The 22510-nt window shown below is 44.7% G+C and overlaps 1 protein-coding gene across 2 annotated transcripts in view; it reads right to left on the reverse strand.

Annotated features, from left to right (window-relative positions):
- Window positions 1-8588: 8588 nt before the first annotated feature.
- Window positions 8589-22510, reverse strand: part of LOC138521503 (G protein-activated inward rectifier potassium channel 1-like) — a 233360-nt gene continuing 219438 nt past the window's right edge. Inside the window, exon 3 of one of the 2 annotated variants that reach the window (XM_069634402.1) lies at window positions 8589-9893. In XM_069634402.1, coding sequence (XP_069490503.1) covers window positions 9283-9893 — 611 coding nt within the window. In that variant the 3' untranslated portion in view covers window positions 8589-9282. The remainder of the gene's footprint in view (window positions 9894-22510) is intronic. The other variant, XM_069634403.1, reaches the window with a different exon arrangement.

Raw genomic sequence — 22510 nt, forward strand, 5'->3', positions numbered from 1 at the left:
CGATCAAATGGTTTTAGGCACATTAAGTCGTTTCTATCCCTGCGTAAACTGGACGCTCTCTGAACTAATTTAGAGGCAATTGGTGATAAATCCAGACAGACCATTCAGATTGTTTGATGGGCCCATATGTGTCAACGTACCTTCTTTGTCCACGTGATACAATTATCTGTCTATTAAGAGTATTTACATAATGGAGGACTAGTCACGACTGGTTGAAACTTGGCTTCAGAGAGCATTATTCTTAAAAATGAGACTAGACATTTTATCTGTAGCAACAGTTAAGGCTAGGTGGAATACTAATATGACTGACACATGTCCCTTTTTGTCAGAGAAAAGTGGATCTTTTATCATGTCCACACTAAGAGGATATCAGGCAAAGAAATCTGAACGCATGTTTAATGTATAGACAAGGATATTGTCTGATTGAGGGGGAGATGATGAGCAAAATGGCAGGTTCCATTGATGTTACTTGTGCTGTTTCAATCTATTTAGATGAGATGTGCACATATATAGTACTGATGCGTTACGGCCCTTTTTAAAATCTTGGAATGGAACATGATTTTTAGATGAACAGGCAAAACTAGAATGAGATTTTATTGATTATATTTAGTTTTTAGAAATTATATTAGTGTTGTATTTGCAAGGGTTTTGCCTAATATATATGTTTTTTCACTAATAAGATAATGTTTGATGATTAAGGCTTGCGGTTTTATGGTATTTATTTTTCTGCCATTTCCGTGTATATTTATCCATATTTATTTTTTGGCCGTTTTTTTTGTATTTATCCACTTTTATTTGTTGTCACATAAAAAGATCATTCGGAACCAGTATTTTTCGGCATTTATTTTAATAAAAAAATGCATTTATTAAAGTACAGATGCAGCCATACAGCAAAGAAATGCCAGCTTCATTTTTTCCAGAACAACAAACGGTTGCTACTGTGACTGCTGCTGCCTTAAGATATATGCTGTCAGCAATTTAAAGAACTGTAATGCTATTTTTATACAACTTTTGCACTCTCCATGCTGCCAATCTGCAATGTGATTGGCCTGCGATGTACGAGTGGCATCATAGAGAACCAGACAGAAAGACCTGAATTTCTGTTTTTTCCATCTTTATAAATAAATACAGACAGAAAGCAGATTGATTTCCATCTTTATTTGTGTGTAAAAATCAGTAAAGACGGAAAGCTGGAAGCTTTCTTTATGATTAACTTGCATGCACTTTGATGGGTCATAACTCACAGTGGTTTGATTGTTTGATTTTCTTGTCTTGATTACTGCTTCTTTCATTTGCTTGCTCGCCCTGATACTGCAGGCGCTATACAAATGACAAATTACATTACATTACATTGCATAACTACCTTTACAGCCTCTATTTACTCTGCTGTTCACCCACTCTTTCCTCTCCAACCACATTCCTTCGTTCTCCTTCTCTTGCTTCTCTTCACTGGCTTCCCTTTTCCTGTTGATTCTCTGTGCTGGCTTCCCCTTTTCCCCTATCTACTCTCCACTGGCTTCCCCTTCTCTCTTGCTTCTCTCTACTGGCTTCTCGTTTCCTTTGCTTCTTTCCACTTGCTTCCCCTTTACTTTTGATTCTCTCTATTGGCTTCCCCTTTCCTCTAGCTATTCTCCACTGACTTCCCTTTTCCCCTAACTTCTCTCTACTGACTTCCCCTTTCCTCTTCCTTCTCTCCACTGGCTTCCCTTTTGCCCTAGCTTCCGTCCAATAACTTTCTTTTTCCTCTTGCTTCTTTCAGCTGGCTTCCCTTTTCCTCTTACTACTCTCCACCGGCTTCTCTTTTTGTTTTGCTTTTCTCCTCAGACTTCCCGTTTCCTCTTGCTTCACTCCACTGACTTCCCGTTTCCTCTTGCTTCTCTCCACTGACTTCCCTTTTCCTCTTGCTTGCCTCCACTGTCTTCCCTTTTCCTCTAGCTTATCTCCACTGGCTTTCCCTTTCTTCTTGCTTTTCACTACCGACTTCTCTTTTCCTCTAGCTTGATATGATATGATATGACATTTATAACACGCCTATACACAAGTGTTTCAAGGCGCAACGCGGCAAGGGAGGGGGAACAGAGGGAGGACAGAGACAATGATCTTACTAGGCCAGGTGACATTGCGATTGCGCAAGTGCATGTAAGGAGGGTGGGGAAAAGTGCCAGGAGAAGGGGAGGAGGGCAGTGCTGTACATGGGATCAAAACAATAACAAGAAGTGCAGTCAGCAGGTGGCAGGTGCAAGGGTAAGTGCAGACAGCAGGTGTCCAAAGTGCAGGTAGGGGTGCTGTAAGGTTACATATACAGACCCAAAGTGCAAGAAGAAGGTCTTGAGGTGCTTCCTGAACCAGAGATGGTTCTCCTCAAGTTTCAGAGTGACAGTGAGGCTGTTCCAGAGGGAGGCCCCAGCCGAAGAAAGAGATCTACCACCAGCTTGTTGCTTGGAGAATCGACTGACCCTGAGGGAGTTGGAGGTGGAGGAGCAAAGAGCTAGAGTAGAAAGGCATTTATGAAGTGAAAGCTGGGGGTATTGAAGACCCAGGCCCCAGGAGGCCTTGTAGAAAATGCAGAGGGTCTTGAAATTAATCCTCGCATCCACTGTGAGCCAATGCAGAGATTTCAGTGCTGGATAGATATGATCCCTGGGCTTGAGGCCAATGACAAGGACAAGGCTAGCAGTCCTGTGCTGGATGAGTTGCACAGAGCGGAGAGTAGAAGCAGGCAGATTAAGAAAGAGGCTGTTGCAGTAGTTCAGCCTAGAGAGAATCAGAGCTCTAGAAACAGTGAGCTTCAGTGGGAAGGAGAGAAAGGAAGAATACCTCTGAAGAGGTGCAGTTGGTGGTTTGACTTCTTAGAGACGTCAGAGATGTGAGGAGCAAAGGAGAGTGTGGAGTCAAACATGACCCTGAGGTTCGTATCCACACAGGTGGAAGCTGGAAGAGGGCCAAGGGAGGCCGGCCAGAGAGTGACAGGGAAGGAGGGTGCAGGTGTTCCAATGAGGACAATCTCTGTCTTACTGGCATTAAGGCAGAGATAGTTGGTGGCACACCACTCCTGGATAGCAGTCAGACAGTCAGAGATGAGCGAAGAAGAAGAGATGGCAGAGGGGAGCCTGAAAACGAGCTGAGTGTCATCCGTGTGGCACTGAAAGTTGGAGCAGAGAGTGGCAACGCAGTGGGCAAGAGGTGCCAGGTATTGGTTGAACAGCCAGGGAGAGAGGTTAGACCCCTGGGGAACACCACAGGTAGAGAGTGAGATAGAGGAAAGGAAGTACCCAGGTTGGACCTAAGAGGGTCGATCAGTTATGAAAAGGGTAAGTGATACCCACGTTATCATGGCGACGATTGAGCAGGATGGCATGGTTGGCCGTGTCAAAGGCAGAAGAGAGATCGAGCAAGATGAGGACAGAGGGGAGATTAGAATCAAGGTTAGAGTGCAGGTCTTCACGGATGTTCAGGAGAGCAGTTTCCATGCTTCTGGCTCCTGTGAAGCCAGACTGATGGTCACGGAGACAACCAACAGATTCAGTGTGAAGATTAAGCTGGGAGATGGCCGGTTTTTCAGGAGTTTGCCCAGGAAAGGAGAGATGGAGATCGAGCAATATTTAGCCAGGCAGGAGGGGTCAGCTAAGGGTTTCTTGATATGAGGGTACACAAGAGAGTGCTTCAGGGGGGAAGGGAAGGCTCCAGTGGCGAAGGAGTGGTTGCAGAAGTCAGCCAGGACAGGAACGAGGGTGTCAATGTGGTCATTGATAGTTATGGAAGAACAGGGAAGAACCTGTTTTGATGAGACTTTTATAGATCAGACTTGTCTAGAAACCTATTCCGGGGAGAACAGAGGCAAGGCAGAGAAAAATGGAGGAGAGGTGGCCGCAGGGGTGCCGTAGGTAGAGGAGAGAATAGAGGGAGGAGGAGCAGAGGAAAAGAGGGTGGACAGGATGCCCTAGGTTTTAGAGATTAAATGAGAAGCCAGGGCTGTGCAGAGGGCCTTGGAGGGGACAGGAGAGGTAGAGACTGCAGCAGGGTTGGCCAGCTCCTTGCAGATTTTAAAGAGTTCGGCCAAGTTGTTAGATGCCGCAGAGATGCGGGCTTGGATGTGGGCTTTCTTCTTAGTGTGGACAGAGAGCCGGTATTGCCTTTGAAGCAGGTGGCAGGGCAGTTTGTCAGAGGATGCACAAGAAGCAAGCCATTTCCTCTCAGCCACCCTGCACTTGCGTTTAAGGGTGATGAGGTCAGAGTCGTACCAGGAGATGTACTTTGCTTTGGGCTTCAAGCGGATCCTCATGACAGGGGCAAGCACATCAGGAGATAGAAGAGTGTAGCATGGAGAGGGCTGTGTCAGTATGTGAGTCAGCCAGATGAGTAGGAGGAGGGGGAGAAAAAGTGGTGGCGAAAGCGTCAACGGACACAAGCTTCCTGGGTCAGATGACCGAGAAGGTAGGTGGCAGTGCTGGAGTTGGCTTAGCCTGCGGGGTAGAGGAGGAGAGATGGGAGGAAAGCAGGAAGTGATCACTTCAAGAGAGAGGAGTGGTCAGAGGGATAGAGAGGGGTAGGTCTGAGGAGATCAGAACATCCGGAGTGTGCCCTGCAGAGTGAGTCAGGCCAGAGGGGAGAATAGAAAGAGAGAGAGAGAGTTGCAGAGGTCACGAAAGAGTCCCGAGGAGGGACAGGAAGCATCCAGGTGGATGTTGAAGTCTCTGAGAAAGAGGAGTTGAGTGCTCAAGGCCAGGAGGGAGGCAGAGAGGTCTGCCCACTGAAAGAGAAATTAGGTCATCTGACTAGGTGGCTGATAGATAGTAGCCACATTAAGAGAGTGGCCAGGAGAGAGAGAAAGCCTGCAGACAAGGTATTCGAAAGAGAAGCAGGCCTGCATAGGAATGACAGAGGCAGGGATCCACTCCAGGAAGATCAAGGCTACACCCCCTCCGGAATGGTTGGATCTGGGCGTCGAGAGGATCTTGTAGCCATCAGGGTGGAGAGTGTCAAAGCTTGTGACATAGCTGCCCGTGAACCATGTCTCAGTGAGGGAGAGGACATTGAGGTCAAGTTCTTCCAGGAGACGGCAGATGTCAGAGGAGTGTTTGACAGCTGAGCGAGAGTTGAGAGTGGCAATATGGAGAAGGTTGCCAAACTTGAAAGACTTCTGGGGAGGGGTACAAATCAGTGGTATGCCCTGTGGAGGTGTAGAAGGAGCCTGCGGGGGGGCAGAAGAGGAAGGAGGAGAGAGAGGGCAATGTAGCCAAAGAGGAGGCAGAGCTGGGATGTAAGGATGCAGAGGAAGGGAGAGAAGGGACAGCAGGAAAAGAAAGGAAATTGATAAGGCGCGGGAAGAATCTATCAAAGAGGGGAAGGTTGGCTTGTGGGCCTTGGACCAAGACGGTGCCATTCAGCTAATCATTAATGATGACCTTAGAGGAGTGGAAGGGGGACAGGAGGTCCGCCCACCAAGTGTCACCATTAATGGGAGAAGAAGAGAAAGGAGAGAGCACAGAGACCATAGGTCTGGTGAGGGAACGACAAACAGGATGTCGGTGAGTGTCTGTCTGGAGGAAGCACTGGTATAGGTGTCAGTGGTAGAAAGGCCTGGGTTGGAGACCAGGATATCCTTTTTGAACTTCTTCCTACCAGACTTAGTGAGGAGAACAGGATAGTCGATAGAGAAGCAGTTTGAAAAGATAGGAGAAACAGAGAGCACAATATAGTATGTGGGGGAAGAGGAGAGATGAAGAGGGGTGGAGGGGAAAGGTAGGGGGGACACACTAGGGGAGAACACAAGGTGGGGTGCACGCAGACAAGACAGAAAGGGACCAGAATACAACAGAACTCAAAGCAATACAATACAAAACAGGACAGTCAAAGAGGAAGAGCAAAGGGGGTGCGTGGGTGCAGGATGATGGAGAAGGGGGGTGCGAGTCACATACGGACAGTAGTTGTGGGGGACCAAGCGGTCAGGGATGTGTGATGCAACAAACCAAGGAAGTGAAGTGTGAGGAACACACAGTAGGCAGTCAGGGGGTTGCGAGGGACCGAGCAGTTAGGGATGCGCTGCTGCGGGCAAAACCAGGAAGTGCTTAGAACCACACGATCAGGGATTGTGAGGGACCACGTGGGCTAGAGGCGCGAGCGAGGCCGAGGGTGGAAGGGCGGTGAGATGCATGACGATCACGGAAGTTCATATGAATGCACTGATGCTTCTCTCCATTGGCTTCCTTTTCCCTCTTGCTTCTTTCCACTTGCTTCTATTTTCCTCTTGTTTCTCTACACTGACTTCACCTTTCCTCTTGCTTCCCTCCACTGGCTTCCCTTTTCCTCTAGGTTCTCTCCATTGGCTTCCTTTTTCCCTCTTGCTTCCTTCTACTGGCTTCCCTTTTCCTCTTGCTCCTAGCCTGTGGATTCCCTTTTCCTGTAGCATCTCTCTAATGGCTTCCTTTTTCCTCTTGATTCGCTTCATGATTCACTTTACTGGTTTCCCTTTTCCTCTTGCTTCTCTCCACTGACTTCCCTTTTCCTCCAGCATCTCTCCCCTGGCTTCCTTTTCCCTCTTGCTTCCTTTTACTGGATTCCCTTTTCCTCTTTCTCCTATCCTGTGGCTTACCTTTTCCTGTAGCATCTCTCCAATGGTTTCCCTTTTCCTCTTGCTTCTTTCCACTCACGTCCCAATTCCTCTTGCTTCTCTCCACTGGCTTCCCTTTTCCTCTTGATTCGCTTTATGGCTACCCTTTCCCTCTAACTACTCTCCACTGGCTTCCCCTTTCCTCCTGTATGTCTTTACTGGTTTCCCCTTTTCTCTAGCTTCTTTCCACTGACCTCCTCTTGCTTCTCTCCACAGGCTTCCCTTTTGCTCTAGCTTCTCGCCAATGACTTTCCTTTTCCTTCTCTCCACTGGCTTCCCTTTTCCTCATGCTTCTCTCCACTGGCTTCCCATGTTTGTTTAGCTTCTCTCCTCTGACTTCCCTTTTCCACTTGCTTTTCTCCACTGACTTCCCTTTTCCTTGAGCTTCTCTCCACTGGCTTCCCTTTACATCTAGCTTCCCTCCCCTGGCTTCTATTTTCCTCTTGCTTCTCTCTACTGACCTCACCTTTCCTCTTGCCTCTCTTGAATTTTTTGTATTTTTGAATCATTTATATAGTGCGCACAACAGATTTAATCGAATCCTGGTGTAGATGGTACCATGAGCTGGAAAGCACAGGATCAGCCTAATAGATATTGATGCCACTAAAATTCACAGAGAAACTATGAAGGAACCATTGCTACTTGAACAAATAAGTCTTTAGACGCGCTCTAAAGATCGATAAAGAGTTTGCACTTCTTGAATTCAGTGGAAGGCTGTTCCACAGTCTTGGTCCGGCAACTGAGAAGCTATGATCTCCTCTTGAGACACATTTGGTCCTGAGGATAATGAGGAGGCATTGATCTTCAGACTAAGATAACGCTTCAATGTATTTATCAAATAAATTGGTGCCAACCCATTCATACATTTATACACCAAACACCCTATTTTGAATATTATATGGTCTTTCACCGCTAGCCAGTGCAACAACCGACAAAGACCTGAGATTGGGGTGTTCTGGCTACAACATAGACCAGCCTTACTCCTGCATGTTGAGCTTTTTGTAGGCAATGAATCTGTTTAAATGGGGCTCTAGCCAAAAGTCCATTGCAGTAATCTAAGTTAGAATTGATTAGCGCTCCCACAACCACAGCACAATCAGTGTCAGGGACATAAGGTAATGCTTGGCCTAAGAGGCGAATATTGTAAAAAACCGACTGCACGTTGGCGAGATCTGGCACAGAGGATATGGCGAGTGGCCAGCGGGCAACAGAAGTAGTACAGATTGGGAAAAAAAACGTTTTCAAAAGGTGTGTAAGTCAAAAAGCAATGTATTGACAGCTTTACATAAAGAGAGGACACTGATTTGGTTGGCTTCTCCTCTTTCATTGCACAAAGCTCCCACAATTGCTACTTTTCGCTCCCTACTTAAAACTCAGATACTTTCTGAATTTCACCCTGAATTTGCTGACTCTTGTTTTTGCAGTTTGTGTTTACTTTTTATTTGTATCTGATCATTTAGCAGGGTGCAACGTGCAAATGGTATAAATCGCTGCCCTTGCTGGATGACAAAATGGCCTCCACGCGTCCTAAATGGTGGTCAGAGTGCTGCCAACCCATCCATAAAGAGCATAAAGAGGATCTTGCTTTTCTGTGTGGATGGAGAGGTTCCATTAGTGCATTTCAAAATCAACTTAAGCATTCATACAGCGATAGTGCTCTTAGCTTCTTGGGGCCAAATTACAACAATGTCCCTAGTGCAAAATACATGCACTTTCAAAGCATTTTTGCAACAGGGCAAAGTGTGCACTTGTGCTAATGCGGAATGGTTTCTGTAATCTGGCCCCCGGTAGCTACCTAGATAATTGTCTGGATAATACCTTGAGCGTAGTATTTCTGCTTTCATTCTTAATTACTTCAATGTGTGACTTGCATTTCCTGGAATAAATTATTGTTTGCTTATTTGCCGACTTCCCGCCTATGCAATCATACATCATCATATTGCTACAAATGCAATATACCAAGCAGAAACGCCTCCAGAATTCTTTCGATGACAATGCTCAGTTTCAATGAGACACAATCTTTATTAAAAATCATTATTTCATGTATCCAAATTCCCTGGTAGGAATGTAATTGGGTGCATTGCGGATGGCAGTAAATTCATATTAGCAAACTCCATGCATTTACATTTCTTGAAAGATTTATTTTTGCTTCCAATCCCTTGGGTAGCACGCCTGTTACTTGGATGCACAGCCCTAAATGAGGTGTCAATGTCAGATTATTACATGAAGTTTCCAAGGTATTGAAAATAAATTCCAGGTTAAAGCGCTATTTCTTCTTTCTCTCTCTCTCTCTCTCTCTCTCTCTCTCTCTCTCTCTCTCTCTCTCTCTCTCTCTCTTCTCTCTCTCTCTCTCTCTCTCTCTCTTTTGAAGGATGCGAAACCAAGGCAGGATATAGAAAAAAGTGTGGATGAAAAATATTATGAAGAACCCTTTGTGAAGTCAATGGTATCACAGTAGATGGCCGCAGAGAGGCCTTGAATTTAATTGCGTTCAGGGCCAAGTATCTATTGCAGGGGTCTGCAATCTTTGGCTCTCCAGATGTTTTGGACCCCAACTGCCATCAACCCTAGCCTGTATGGTCAATAGTGAGGGATCACGGATGCTGTAGTTCAAAATACCCAGAGAGCAGCAGCTGGCAGAACCCAGATCTATTGCGATCTTGAAGCTTTGCTTAGGCGAGTCGGCTGGAGTTCATTTTCCGCAACTTTGCAGGTAAATTGTCCTCGTATCGCGTCCCTATGGTGAGCAGTGCTTGGTGCTTATTCTGCAGCTGGAGATCGCCAGTGGACTGCGTCATGCAGTCTGGCTTGATTTTGAAAGCTTTCAGTTCAAGACGGTCTGCGCCATCGCCACTGCTGGGAATAGAGTTCAGCCGTTGGATTTTCAGCGGCAGGTCCCCCGTGCTACAGGCCCGCTCGACGTTGCTGAAGCTCATGCGCAGAAGCTTCTTCTGCAGGTCGTCCTTTCCAGAGCTCATCTTCTGCAGCTTGATGGGAAGCTGGCTGCCCCGCTCCCCGAAAATGTCAATGCAGTCCAGGGAGCCTAGTCGCGCCCTCCCGATGTTGCTGCCTCCAATGCGCGGGGTGCTCAGAGGGGACGGGAGGGCTATTTTGTCTTCCAGCTCCTTGACGCTGTATGAAGGTGTGGGAACTTCGAAGGTGGCGTGAAACTGGGAGTAGTCCACGCGGAAAAAGCCTTCCTCCAAGGACATGACGGGGAGAAACCTGTGGCCCCAGAGGACCTCATCTTCTGTGTAGGAAGTCCTGGCCTGGCAAGTCATTCCTGAAAAATAAGAGTCGGCATTAGCAAAAAGGTATGAGCAAAAATCAATCAAATCAGAAAACATTTATTATGAGAGGGTTAAGCAATTAAATATCAGTACAGTATACACATCTGCAAATATTCACGGGCAAATACAAGTCAAATTCCAAATCAAATAGGGTGAACCAAATGTGTTAGCCAATGTTCAGTTTCATGTGGGCGGTCACATGGCATGGTTTAAATGAAGCTGATGTTGCATTTATATAACATATTCATATTGTTAGCTGATGTGTCTAGTAAGGTGTTCAGGATTTCATCTGCTAGTGTGTAAATGTGCCCTTCTGAATGCATGGCCTATAATGATATGATAATGAAAGAGACACTCAGGTCTACTACAAGCGTAAAAAGAAAACTTGAAAGAACATGGCACGCTTCAATTGACCCCGTTGATCGTGGTATCTTGCTTCAACCATCTAGCCGCATACAAAAAGCTCAGACCAGCATGAATGGGAGGCCAAGCATTGTGTTGAGGAGTCCTCTCCCTCCCCCTCTGGGAAAGAGTATCAAGAGTATCGAGTGAAATGGCTCATTCCTCACCCATAGAGCCCCACAACTTTCCTACGGTCATTGCTAATATCCTAGTTTGCAAAGGGAGAAGTTAGATCCAGTAACAGCGGTCTAGTCATGACCCTGCAGCTATGACCAGCCAGAATAGAAGGTCAAGCATTCTCATATCAGGCACTCCTGCTCTAGAATAACCCTCCTGAAACATTGACTTCCACTTTCCTTTCCAAAGGCCAGGCTTTTTACTCTGTAAGAATCCACCATGTAGTGCAAGCAGGCAGCAGCTTATTGCCATGAGACCACATTGCTGGTAACAGAGCACTCAGTAAATATTGTTATCATAACAAATATTACCTTGTTGACTGTGGTCTTGCAAGTTCTAATCTTTTCTCCCTTTTCTCCCTTACTTGACAGTTTGGGTGAACCTCGATGGATTGCCTCATCTCCCTGTGCCTCTTAAAGTTTGGGAGCACTTAGTAACAGGTCAACTGTCAGTGGGTGGCATTATATAAGACTTGAACAAAAAACAAACCAAAGAGGGACTGAGGAACTAGGGGTTAAAAGGCATTCCTGTGTGCAAACTGAAAGATTTCCAGTACTTAAATCGCTATTCAATCAATCGTGGCACCCAAAAAGACAAATATTAAGCAATTAATTTTGCCACATGTAAAAAACATGGTATGACATCCAAAATAGTGAGTTGAAGGGACATAACACAAAAACAAAACAGACATGACACTCTCCTACATTCAAAAAATGATCAAACAAAACATATACATGAAATAGATATGAATGCAGCCAGATGCGCAAATATATCAGGACCTCTGTGGACCCTTAGCGATAAAACATTTTACAAGACACATTAACATTCAAATGTGTGACAGTGCAGTGAATGAAAACCAAATTAGACAAAATTAAAGTTGTGCTACAATAATCGAACAATCAACAACTTAGGTTTCGGCTAGTTAAGCCATTGTAAATGTGGAATAGCCTTCTTCAGGGCAATGCAGACAATGTTTGTGGTATTTCCCGCTTTTTTTATGACTTTATAGAGCGTGTTGCATACTCACGAGCAAGTTATCGGAGGGCTTCAAACCATGGGAATATAAAAGAGCAGGCCACGTGAACATGAATCACATTAACGAGTAACCTTGTGGTAATATAGTATGAATAGTATAGTGCATAGGTATGCACCACATTCTTAGATTAAAGGTCATTAGATTGGTCTGCAGTATCCAAGACTCTTCAACTGTGTCTGAATGTTAAGTCTCTGTGCCATTTCAGATGGAGCCCTGAAAGAGCTGCTGTGACAAGTAAAAAGTGTGTGTATGTGGGCGAGAGTGCAGGGGGTTCATATACGATTGTGCTTTCATCAGGCAACGCCTCCTAAAACCCAACTACTCTATGCTGGATTTATCCTCTGGCTCACATATTGCACCAGCAGAGCACAATATGCTTGCCAAGACTCTTGTATCTGCATGCCAACGAGCCACTGACAGATGGCAGACAAATGCATGAAAATATGGATTATGGAGGAGCATCACTCTTTCTCGGTGATCTCAGAGATACAATGCATTGGCAGGATTTATAGGTTGTGCTCTCTTCCTGTCAATGCTATGCCATTAATATGTGCACTTTCAGGTGGCACTTTAAGTCGGAGGAGAAGGGGGACTAACAGTCACAAAACCGTATTTGGTGGTTGGCTCTGAGAAGCGTCTTGCAGATTAAGAAGTGTAAGCAACAGCAACCTTTACAAAAGGTGTGGCCTATGTAACTAAACGAGTGCCCTGCATATGTGTTTGCATTTGTATACGCTACATAATACACCTGGCATTACAAGAATCAAAATAGGTCAGTTCATTTTTCAATCCCTATGAGAATGCTCAGAGTGTTAAAGTGCCTGCTGCAAAACCATCATTCACCACCCTAGTTGTTAGGACATTTGTCCAGAACTGTGGCTCTGGGGTGAACCCCCTGGTCTTTGTATTTATCCTGAACAGTTCTCTAACCTTTTCTACCTAGCGAGTCCTCAACCAAGGCCTCACCAAAGGTGCTTTGCTGTCCATTATGCCTCGTGGGACACCTTAAACCTCTCATGGTGAGGCTCTAAAAAGATACACCATGTTTTCTAAACCAGTATCCTGGCACAGGTAGCCATGCGAGCTCGGGATGTTGGTGGCAGTCAGAATCCGTGGCAAGTTGCCCAGGCACTTGAATGTGAAGTATTTAGAGAGCATGCCTGCTTGGCTTGCTAGGTATCACACTTGCATTGCAAACTCTGAAGGATTCCCCAGCCAACATGGACTTCGATTGTGTGAAATGCAACAGTTGTGGCCGTATGTGGAACCAACATCACAAGCATTTTCCTAGGAACAACCGCAGCAACGTTTGAATGTGGTGACCCGCAGTAATTGTGATGCAGCCAGGAGTGGACTGGTAACCAAAAGAGGCCCTGGAAATAATTTTCAAAGTGGCCCCATATTACACAATTTCAGCAAGGCCAAACCTTTTCCTGTGGGAAGATTTGGAACTACCACACAAAAGAGGCCCAGCGTGCAGAGGCCTGCCGGGAAATCCCCAGAGTTCCCCATAGGCCAGTCCATGCCTGAATGCCGCCAAATGTTTGAAAGTATGCATGTTTGTGATTTAAGGCTTAGAGCAAACTCAGTTTATAATGTTCCTATAAGGCAGGGGTATCTGCTCCTAATTTTCTGTCAATAGAGGTGATGGGTCCTGAGGCACAGAGAAGCAACCTTGACGTGCGCTCAGCGGTCTTCTCAACTGACCAGAGAAAACCCTGAGTGGCTCTCACTTCCCTGGACTCAGCGTGACCAGCTGGGTTGAAAGCCTCCAAGAACCCAAAGCTACCAGAAGAAAGACGTTTTGCTGCTTGCCCTGTTCGGCATGACATGAATCGACGGGTGCACCAGTTGACTGGTGGCTCGTCCAGAGGCCTACTCTTTCCAAACACTATCTACACCCAGGAGGCCTTCTTCAAAGATTCCTGGTAATGCAAGGAAAGCCAGGCTTACCTAATCTGCACCACTGGGCCACTGTCTGCACCGTATGGCTTCTAGACCTGCTCCATATACCATAAGAAACAAAATGGTGTGCATTCCCGCAGAAGAAGCTATTCAAAATGGAAGATATTTAACTTTATTGACATTATGAACTGACTCTTTTTAAAAATCTCCAATGATCCTTTCTGTTAACCACTTCCAGGATATATTGTAGTCAGAATGATAATCTTAGCAAAGCACCCAATCGAGACCTAGAATAACAATATCAATTATTTTCTGATAGAAGGTTAACATTCCAAGAGGGACAGCCTGGTATATCCCAACTGTGCCCTTTTGAAATACCCCTATGAGAAAAAGGAAAGGGACAAATAATACCAATTATGGTTCATGGCTGCTTTGCATAAAATCAAAGAGCATTTTAGGAACAAAACCATTTTACACACGTCTTTGTATTTGACAAATATTTCTATGATCAAAGGGTTTTGTGCTTGAGCAACTAAGAACATATTGCTCACTGGGTTTGTTGATCATTTCATTTTTCACAGCAGTCACCCTAACCTTTAAAGTTTCGTGATCAGGAAAAGTATATACCAATTTGGACAACCTGCTGCTTCTCATGTGGAGGGCTGAAAAGGGAAGCCAGCTCTCAGGGGAAAGATGTCAGTATGTATGGGGCTGGGTGCATGTGAGTACCCAATGCACAGATGGCCTTAGAGAAATATATTTAAGCTTTAATGTTCATGGGCGGGATTCCTGGGCATTAGGTGCCCAGGATGCCTGACTTAACAGCCTGGAAGGCAAGAGCAGAATGCAGGGTTCACCACATACTCCTCCAAAAAGCAGTATGCACTGGTCTTCTGCCTGGTGTGTGGTGCCCTATTGGTGACATGGAACTGTGCACAATGACAGAAGACATCAGGATGGTGTCGCCGATGGAGCTCCACCCACTAATGCAGGGGTGGAGTAAGCTTGAGGCGGCACTGCGAGTGGAGGCCAGCATGGGGTGCAGCGGGGGAAGCAGAATATGAAGGAGGAAGGTGAGGGACAGGTGAGGCGCATAGCACATCATCGGGAAGTTACGGAGACAGGAGCAGAGCGGGGCTGTTGGGGAGCCCCTGGATTCATTACTCAAGAACCTCTGTTTGGTTAAGCCAGGGAGGAAAGAGGAATTCTGAGTGAATATTGGGTAATGGTGCCCGGAACTTCTAAAAAATTATTTTCCTGATTGCTTGAGCCAACCGGACAGTTCTACAAAAAGTGCTAAATATAGGATAGATCCAGAAGTGTGAGTAATACTGTGACCTACCTTTGAACCCCTTTACCCTCTATTTACAGAGCATCTGAGCCAGCACTTTGAACTTCACCAGAGATGTATGAGGACCACAGAAGAACAACTGTCCATGGTGGTCACATCCTTGTCAGCAGAGGCAACCTGGGACCCCACTGTCCCCTGGACCATTTACCGAAAGGATAGCCATCGGCCAAAAATCACAACCTGTTACCACTGACCCGTGCCAACCAGCATGTGGTGCCAACCCCTCAAGGGAGAGAGCCCCACACTTCCTCCACGATGGCTTTATTGAGAAGGGATCAGCCGTCAAGAACCCAAGAGCTGATGGTGAGCATGAATGATTCCGCAGCCTAGCCGAGTCATCTACCGACTGCCGCACTCATACACCCTACAGCTCCCTAGGCTTGTGACTCTGTCTGGCGAAATTGCCCTCTGTTGCATCTAAAGAATGGCCCAGACCACCAGTAGAAGTATGTGGCCTCTGCATCAACGTATGGTAAAACCACCTCCCCCCACATTGAGTGCTCTGCCCCATAACCATCAAGTGCTGTGCAGTGCCCTCTTTCCTCTACCCACACATCCTACACATCCTGGTGTACCCAACTCCTCCTGACATGACCTGTATTCAGTTTAGGGTGATTTACCCGAATACATTTCCTCGAATGAGAATTCACCGATTTCTTTTTTTTATAGCTTAATTTTGCCACATATTTATGCAGGGAGGGACACCCCGCAGCCCTCCTTAAACCACCTACATTAATTATTTCCATAACCCCCCACCCACAAATATATGTCGTGAAAGTCAGTTGCGAAAAACCCGATGAATTCTCCTTCGACGAAATGTATTGTGCATTAATCTGCCGATCCCCTTGTATTCTACCTGTGATGTTTAAACCCGAGTGCCCCTCCCTTCCACCTGCTCCATCCTCATCAGGAATGTCAACTCACTGGTGCATTCCCTCAGAATCTGTCTCGCCATCGGCAACCCATCTCCAGGACCGGGTTTTCTGTCCTAGATGGACTGGGAGGACCACCATCGCTGAGAGAAGAGTCACCCTGCTCTTCCTAGTTCCTCTGTTTATTTTCCTGCAAATCAGTGTCCACAGCTGGCATTGACTTTGGAAATAACCCCCATGATGCTCCCACCTCAAGGAACTGATGCCGGACAATGAAAAGCTGGACCACAAGCATCCTTGGGCAAAAGGCAGGTCAAACTATTTACCTGTGTGATCCAGAAACAGTCAAAGCTGTGCTTGAGTTTCCATTTGTATATTTACTCAATCATGACCATCTTTCTGCAAGAGAGAGGCAGGGGACTGAGAAATAAGCACCTGTGAAGAGCGGGCCCCTTAAAGAGTCACGGGCAGCTGAAAACTTCAAATCGTGAGTGCATGAAGTTTCCAACCATAGAGCCCAGTTACCGCACCATTGAGCATATGCTTTCATATGGCAGTGGTAGCTCCAACTTTGTTATATACCCTTTTTTGGATCAGAACTCTTCAACTGTTAGGGTTAGAGGCATCTACTTTTCCTGATTGTTACTTACCTTTCCTGTGTGTTATTACGAGGGCATTATGGGGGAGTAATTACTTTTATGTTTTCTGACTAGACCTTCATTGTTGTTGACCTGGTGACATTGTGCTATTCTGTGTCTGATACCAGCCCATACACCCCTCCAATAGAACTTGAGCCTGCATTGCCCTAGGAAAGCTCCAGAGCCTGCCCGAACCTCAGCCGACATGATAATAAGACTTTCAGCCAGAGCCAGCTGTAGTGGCACTACCTCAAAGGAGTCCTGAGCATTCTCTTACTGTTTCTTTATGTTTCTTCTATTCTCTCATTTTCTTTCTTCCATTCTTCATACCTTCTCCGTTCTTTCTTTTCTTTATCTTCCCTGTATGCCCTTTCTCGTTCCTTTTCCTTCTTTTCTCTTTCTTCCCTTTCTTTAAGATCGTCAATGGCATTTCCGTCTAATTTAAGCAGTTTCTGTCCTCCCATCCACTCGATTTGTACTATTGTCATTCCACATACTTTGTCTTTCTCTTTCTTTTGTTTTCTGCCTTCCTCTTCTATTTCTATCTGTCTGCCCTTTCTCTCATCATGCTCTTTATGTTTGTTGCGTGTAGTCATACATTTACATTCCTTATTCTTACTTTCTTCCATACTGCCTTCACTATTATAAGCGGGAAGTGCATATGTTGGATGCTCCTCTTAATTCCTTTAGAGGTTAAATCCCCTATTTGTCTTCTAGCGTGCTGTCATTCTGAGGAGGAGAAAGAGGAGCTGAGGGCATTACGTCCTCCTCTTTATGCTGATTAAGCATCCACTCCTCTTGTGGATCTTCTATCTCACTCTGGTACATCTTCCAGAGTTCTAAAACAGCTCATTTTTTTTGTAGCTTCTTCCCCGCGTAGTGTGGCATGCAGGTATGTCGTCATGTGTTGCACTGCCTTTGATAATGAGGCCACCGCATAAGTGTTTTATTAGTCATGCCCTTCACCCACTCGGCGTGGTACTTCCTGATTTTATCTTGTAATGTGTTTATCTTGGTAATGTTCTGCATACATGTAAAAGGGGAGTGTCCCCCATAGTGACAGGTCGCTTTTAACTGTCAATTTATTTATTTAATCACACTTCAACAATTACTTTGGCCAGCACCATCAATCTCAACCCATCTCCAACAAACCAATTTCTCCAAAACAATTTCCAAACCTATACAACAATATTCATTTTTATCTCATTTATAATTTTTGTTTTTATCAATTTGTATTATCCTGTTATTATTTTGATCATTTCAAGAATATTTTTTATCTTATTTTTTCCAAATATTATCCCTCTTAGGTTTTGATTGGTGCCAATCGTGTACTTTTCTAGGGCCTAATAATTTGTCGACTTTTATTACTATTGTTCTTATACCTTTTAAGCTTTCAACTTATTTCATCACCCTTAATACAAAACACGCCAATATATTTTTTACACTGATATTTTTCAAAATCCCCAAAAACACATGTGCACACTTTTTTTAAGATCGTCTTGTCATATCTTCCTGATAGATGTATCTCATCTCTATTTTACTCCATTTTGGAGTGTGATGCACACCCTTCCTTGGCTGTAGCTGCAGGAATCTCTTAAATAATACTCTGTTCCGGAGTGCGATGCAGTCCCTTCTTCCTCCTTGAGGAAAGATATCGAGGTATCTCCTTTTTCTGTAACATACGCTGTTACATTCTCCAACTATATACATGCAATATGGCCCCTCCCCTCTTATTTGCCACTTTTGAGGTTTCTACTTACATCCGTTATTCATCTTGAGGCCTTTGGTATCGACTCTTCCCCAGTCGACTAGTTCACCTTCAGTACATGGGGTGCATACTAACCGCCTTAGGTTAAACGTGTTGTAGCACCGTTCTCTGCAGGGAACTCTATGGTCTTCCAGCTAATGGTGGAAGATGTTGAGAATCTGAGGGTCTGGATTCAAACTATTCACACCGCTACCAAATGTCCTGTAGCACTTTCTGGCCATATCTATGCAGAGAAGGGGATTACCATAATAACAGAGTTGGATTCAAATGACCAGACAGACTCAAAGAATTGTAGATGAGCAGATGTACACAAATTCTCTAGCACCCGCCCCCTCACCTCGGTCATACTGGAACAGCAGTAGAAGAGCACTCTCTGTGTGTCACCAGGTATGGTCCCAATACCCCATCAAGTGTATGAGGGACGATATGCACTCAGACAACTGCTTCGAATGTACCCTCGAACTGAAAGGGTAGTAAGAGATTTGCAGGAACCATTAAGCTTCGAAGACCTGTACAGAAAATCTGACAGCTGCAAAGTGATGTCATGAAGAGAAGACATGATGGTGCACTGAAACGATATGCACATGCTCAAAGAATAAAGATGCAGCTGAAGTAACAAGAGAAACATGTAATCGAATACTAAGAACTCTTGTGCACCAAAGAAATAAGTGAAAAGAGAGAACGTGAATGTATGTACACAGAAACACAAGGTAGATGAGACATATAGAAGCTTACTGCAGAAGAAAACATAACACAACTAAAGCAGCCATGAGAAAAAAATGGACTCCGGACTTGTGTTGAAACCAATAAAGCTACCTCAGAGATATATCAGGGCTGCAGATTCAGGAGACACTGGAAAAACAGCTTTGTGTGAGGAATAACGTTGAGTTTATTGGCCTGGGATCAAGGATGCCATATGAAGGAATAATTGCAAGGCACAAAGGAAGTCAAGAGGATAAGCCATGTAGAAAGACTTATTTCTCTTAGATTAAGCAGAGAAGAAAACATCTGCAAGTGCCAAGTACTGGATAGTCGAGTATGCAGAAATCTTATGTGAGGTAGAGCAAACAAGTCTTCAGAGGCCAAGAGGAGTAATGACACCCAGCCTAATTGAATTTAATAGCACTAAATAAAAAGATTGAAATAGACAAAATCGTGGTCTACTCACACGTGATTCAGAAATCGAAAACAAGGGCTATTCATTAAGCTTCAGATGAAGATAATGGTGTACCAACTCTGCCTTGTAAGTCCTAGAGCAGAGAAAAGGCTGCAAGGTCAACTACAAAGAAGAAGCCATGGCCTGGGGCCTGACTGATGAGAGATGGACTAATTTGGCAAGTGGGTAGTGGTCTGATGTTGTTCTCTGCACCTGTGTTTCGTTTTGCTTACGTGCTGCTAACAAGCCGAAAGTCCAAGGTTGGGAGAGAATGCCAACCAATGATAAAGGTCTATGTAGCAACATACTATACAATGTTGCACAGGCCAATCCACTGCTGTTATTCTGCTATAATCTGTATTTAGAGGTGGTTCAAGGCGTGTCTACCAGATAAGGGGCATCCAGTAACGATACTAATACTTCTATGACATAAATGTACATATGTTCCCTTAACCAATCCCTCCCTTCTAGATTCTACAGTTTGCCACATAGGATGACATCATAGCTGACGGATCTTGAGGTATAAAGCCTTTGTATAATTGAAACTTAAGTGTGAGTGCGTGGACTACATTTCGTTGTTCGCCAGATTGCTCTACTTTATTTCAGCTGATAATAAAGTAGTACTTTGCCGTATTCTTTGAGCCTGTCCGTTTATTTGGTTCTGAGATCATTTTAGCTAATTCCATCGAGCACATGAGAGGCTCCAAGGTGCTAGTTCACATTTTGGTAGCAGTGCATAAGGATCTGGTCCAGTCAACCTGGGTCCAGATCTAGACTCTCGGACTATCAACGACTTTCACCATTAGCCAGAAGATTGTGGAGAGCGGCGCACAATACACACGTGTAAAAAGAATCGGTCGGCAGGTGCCCCTTTGAAGAAATTCCCATCCGGTCCCGGGAGGTGCTCCATGGACTGAAGGAGAACTGGTCAATTGGAGAAGAGTTGATGCCGAGGGACTCGAGCTGAGCCACGGATGTAAGTAGAAAGTGGCAAATATAAGGGCAGGGACTGCATTGCAAATATTACACAGCCACGCTAGTGGCTGTGTAGTTATGGTTAAGTTGCTAATCCCATAGGAAGAGCACTTTTCGGGTGGATTATAACTTCGCTCCCCCTGGACAAATCCACACCAAACTTTGCAAAAAAAGTTTGGTGAAGTTTGGCCGGGGGGCGAAGTTATAGGGGCGGGGTCCCAAAATTTATTTTTCCCATAGACTGAATGGGGAAAAAACTTTGCTCACACCTAGAGCCCAAACATCTGGATGGATTTTCAACAAATTTGTGGCAGGAGCAGCGGCTTGGTCCCGAAAGCGTGCTTTTGTAAATTTGGTGAAAGTCTGTCGAGTAGTTTTTTTTAAAACGACTAAAAAGTAGGTCACAAAAAATTAGAGATATCTATGTCCGCTCCGCGGACACACTTCCCTGTTCGCTCCGTGGACAGGGCACTGATTAAGTAATCGGCTTGCGTCATGTCCGCAGATATGCGACGTGTTCGCTGATTGGCTGGGATGAAGCGTGAGGTCCGTTGGATTGTTTCGATGCTCCCGCCATCTTGGATCCGTTTTTGGTGTCCGCGGACATCGCGGTAAAAACAAATTAAAAAACACAACATTGCATTTGTTAAACTTATCAAATAATCTTTGGGGAGGTGAAGGGTAATGAGGATGGGATGGGATATGGTGGCGAGAAGCAAAAAATAGGTGTTTTTTTGTCGCGAAAGTCAGACGATAGATTTGGAGATGTTCCACAAAATGTGCACAAAAGTAAAGGCGAAAGAGATTGCATTTTGGCATTCAAGGGATGGAGATGTATAATCATGAAATTGTGGACTTGTAAACATAGATTGTTGCTTCTGTAGTCTTCAACCCCAAACTTACCTCGTGGTATTACAGAGTAGTACTACATTCCGAATGCCCATTCCTCTATATTGTTTATATTGGTTGCCCAATAGTTATTAATATTAAATAGAAGCAATTTCAGGTTATTTTACACTCTTAATTAAAACGCTTGATGTTTATAAATTGTTGTGCTGGTGCTACACCCAGAGCGCGGCAAATAAAGGGCTAATGATGTCTGTGCTAAAATGCAATTAAAATAAGAATGGAGTCAGACTGGCTCCCCCTAGAGGCTGGCACCTCAGACAGCCACCTGCAGTGCCTGATGCAAAGACCGGCCTTGCACGTGTATCAGAATAACAGTTTTCATGGATGCGGTGAGGCAAGTTGTTGCAAACTGAGAATGTATGTTGATTCTGAGTGAAGGTCACCAGCTTTGAATTTTTGCTTGCGAGCTAAGGAAGCCCACACATCGGACACACATTATAAGGTTCAATTGTTTTTTGACCTTGAGAGAAAGGGACCATTCCGAAAGGAATTGAATGAAAGGAGGTTTGCAATAATGCAAGATATGATATGGTTTGCATTCCAAAACTGGGCTAAGGAACATGTAAATTCAGTTTAAGAAGAATCGTTGGTGCAAACGGAGTGTGCGTTACGGTCTGATTTACACCAAGAGAATGGAAATGGTGAATATAATGTAAGTTTGATTTTCGACGATTTTATACTCGAACGACCATCAACGTATTCATTATTTCTGTTTTACATTCTACTTGTTTGTTCTGTGTGGCATATTGCAATGAAACGCAAGTACAACCTTTGTGTGTAGTGGTCTTTCTAACGTGCATATGGGGAGTCCAGCATCGAGGTGTATATAGACCACCACTCGGTTCCCCCAGGTTCAACGCTAATATTTCATTAAAATGTCATGTATGACCATCTCGAATTGTGTACCACTTTCAACATTGTTTTCTCTCTGTTGAGATTGTTTCATGTCTGTGCTAATCGTTAGTTTAAACTGTATGCCGAATTAATAAGTCAATAGATAAATTGTAATAAAGATCGGCTAGTGAGACACATTTCTGTTATGTTTTTGAAACAGGTACATCCTGCCATTCTGTGATTGTGATAGATTCCAGATGACAACTGACAGGTTTTTTAACCGGCAGCTGCAGATAGTTGTGAACAACTGGATCACAGTGACTCTTTTTTGGGACGATCACCAAGGGCCCATATGCCCTTATGCTGTACTAGTGATTAGGAGCAACATAACATCCTTTACAGTGGTCTAGCACCAAGTTGATGCAGAAGCCCTGGAATTCATTGTGCGACCAAAGCGCTTCTTTTACCGAAAACAAACACCTTGTGTACGCAAAAAGAACAACGCGTGACTCACGATAAACATTTTGGATCGCGAGCGAAGAAACAAATTTGCAATTTTGATTGAATATGGCAATAGTCGGATGTTC

Source organism: Ambystoma mexicanum, chromosome 13, assembly GCF_040938575.1.
Source record: "Ambystoma mexicanum isolate Mex_15411 chromosome 13, UKY_AmexF1_1, whole genome shotgun sequence".
NCBI classification, from domain to species: Eukaryota; Metazoa; Chordata; class Amphibia; order Caudata; family Ambystomatidae; genus Ambystoma; species Ambystoma mexicanum.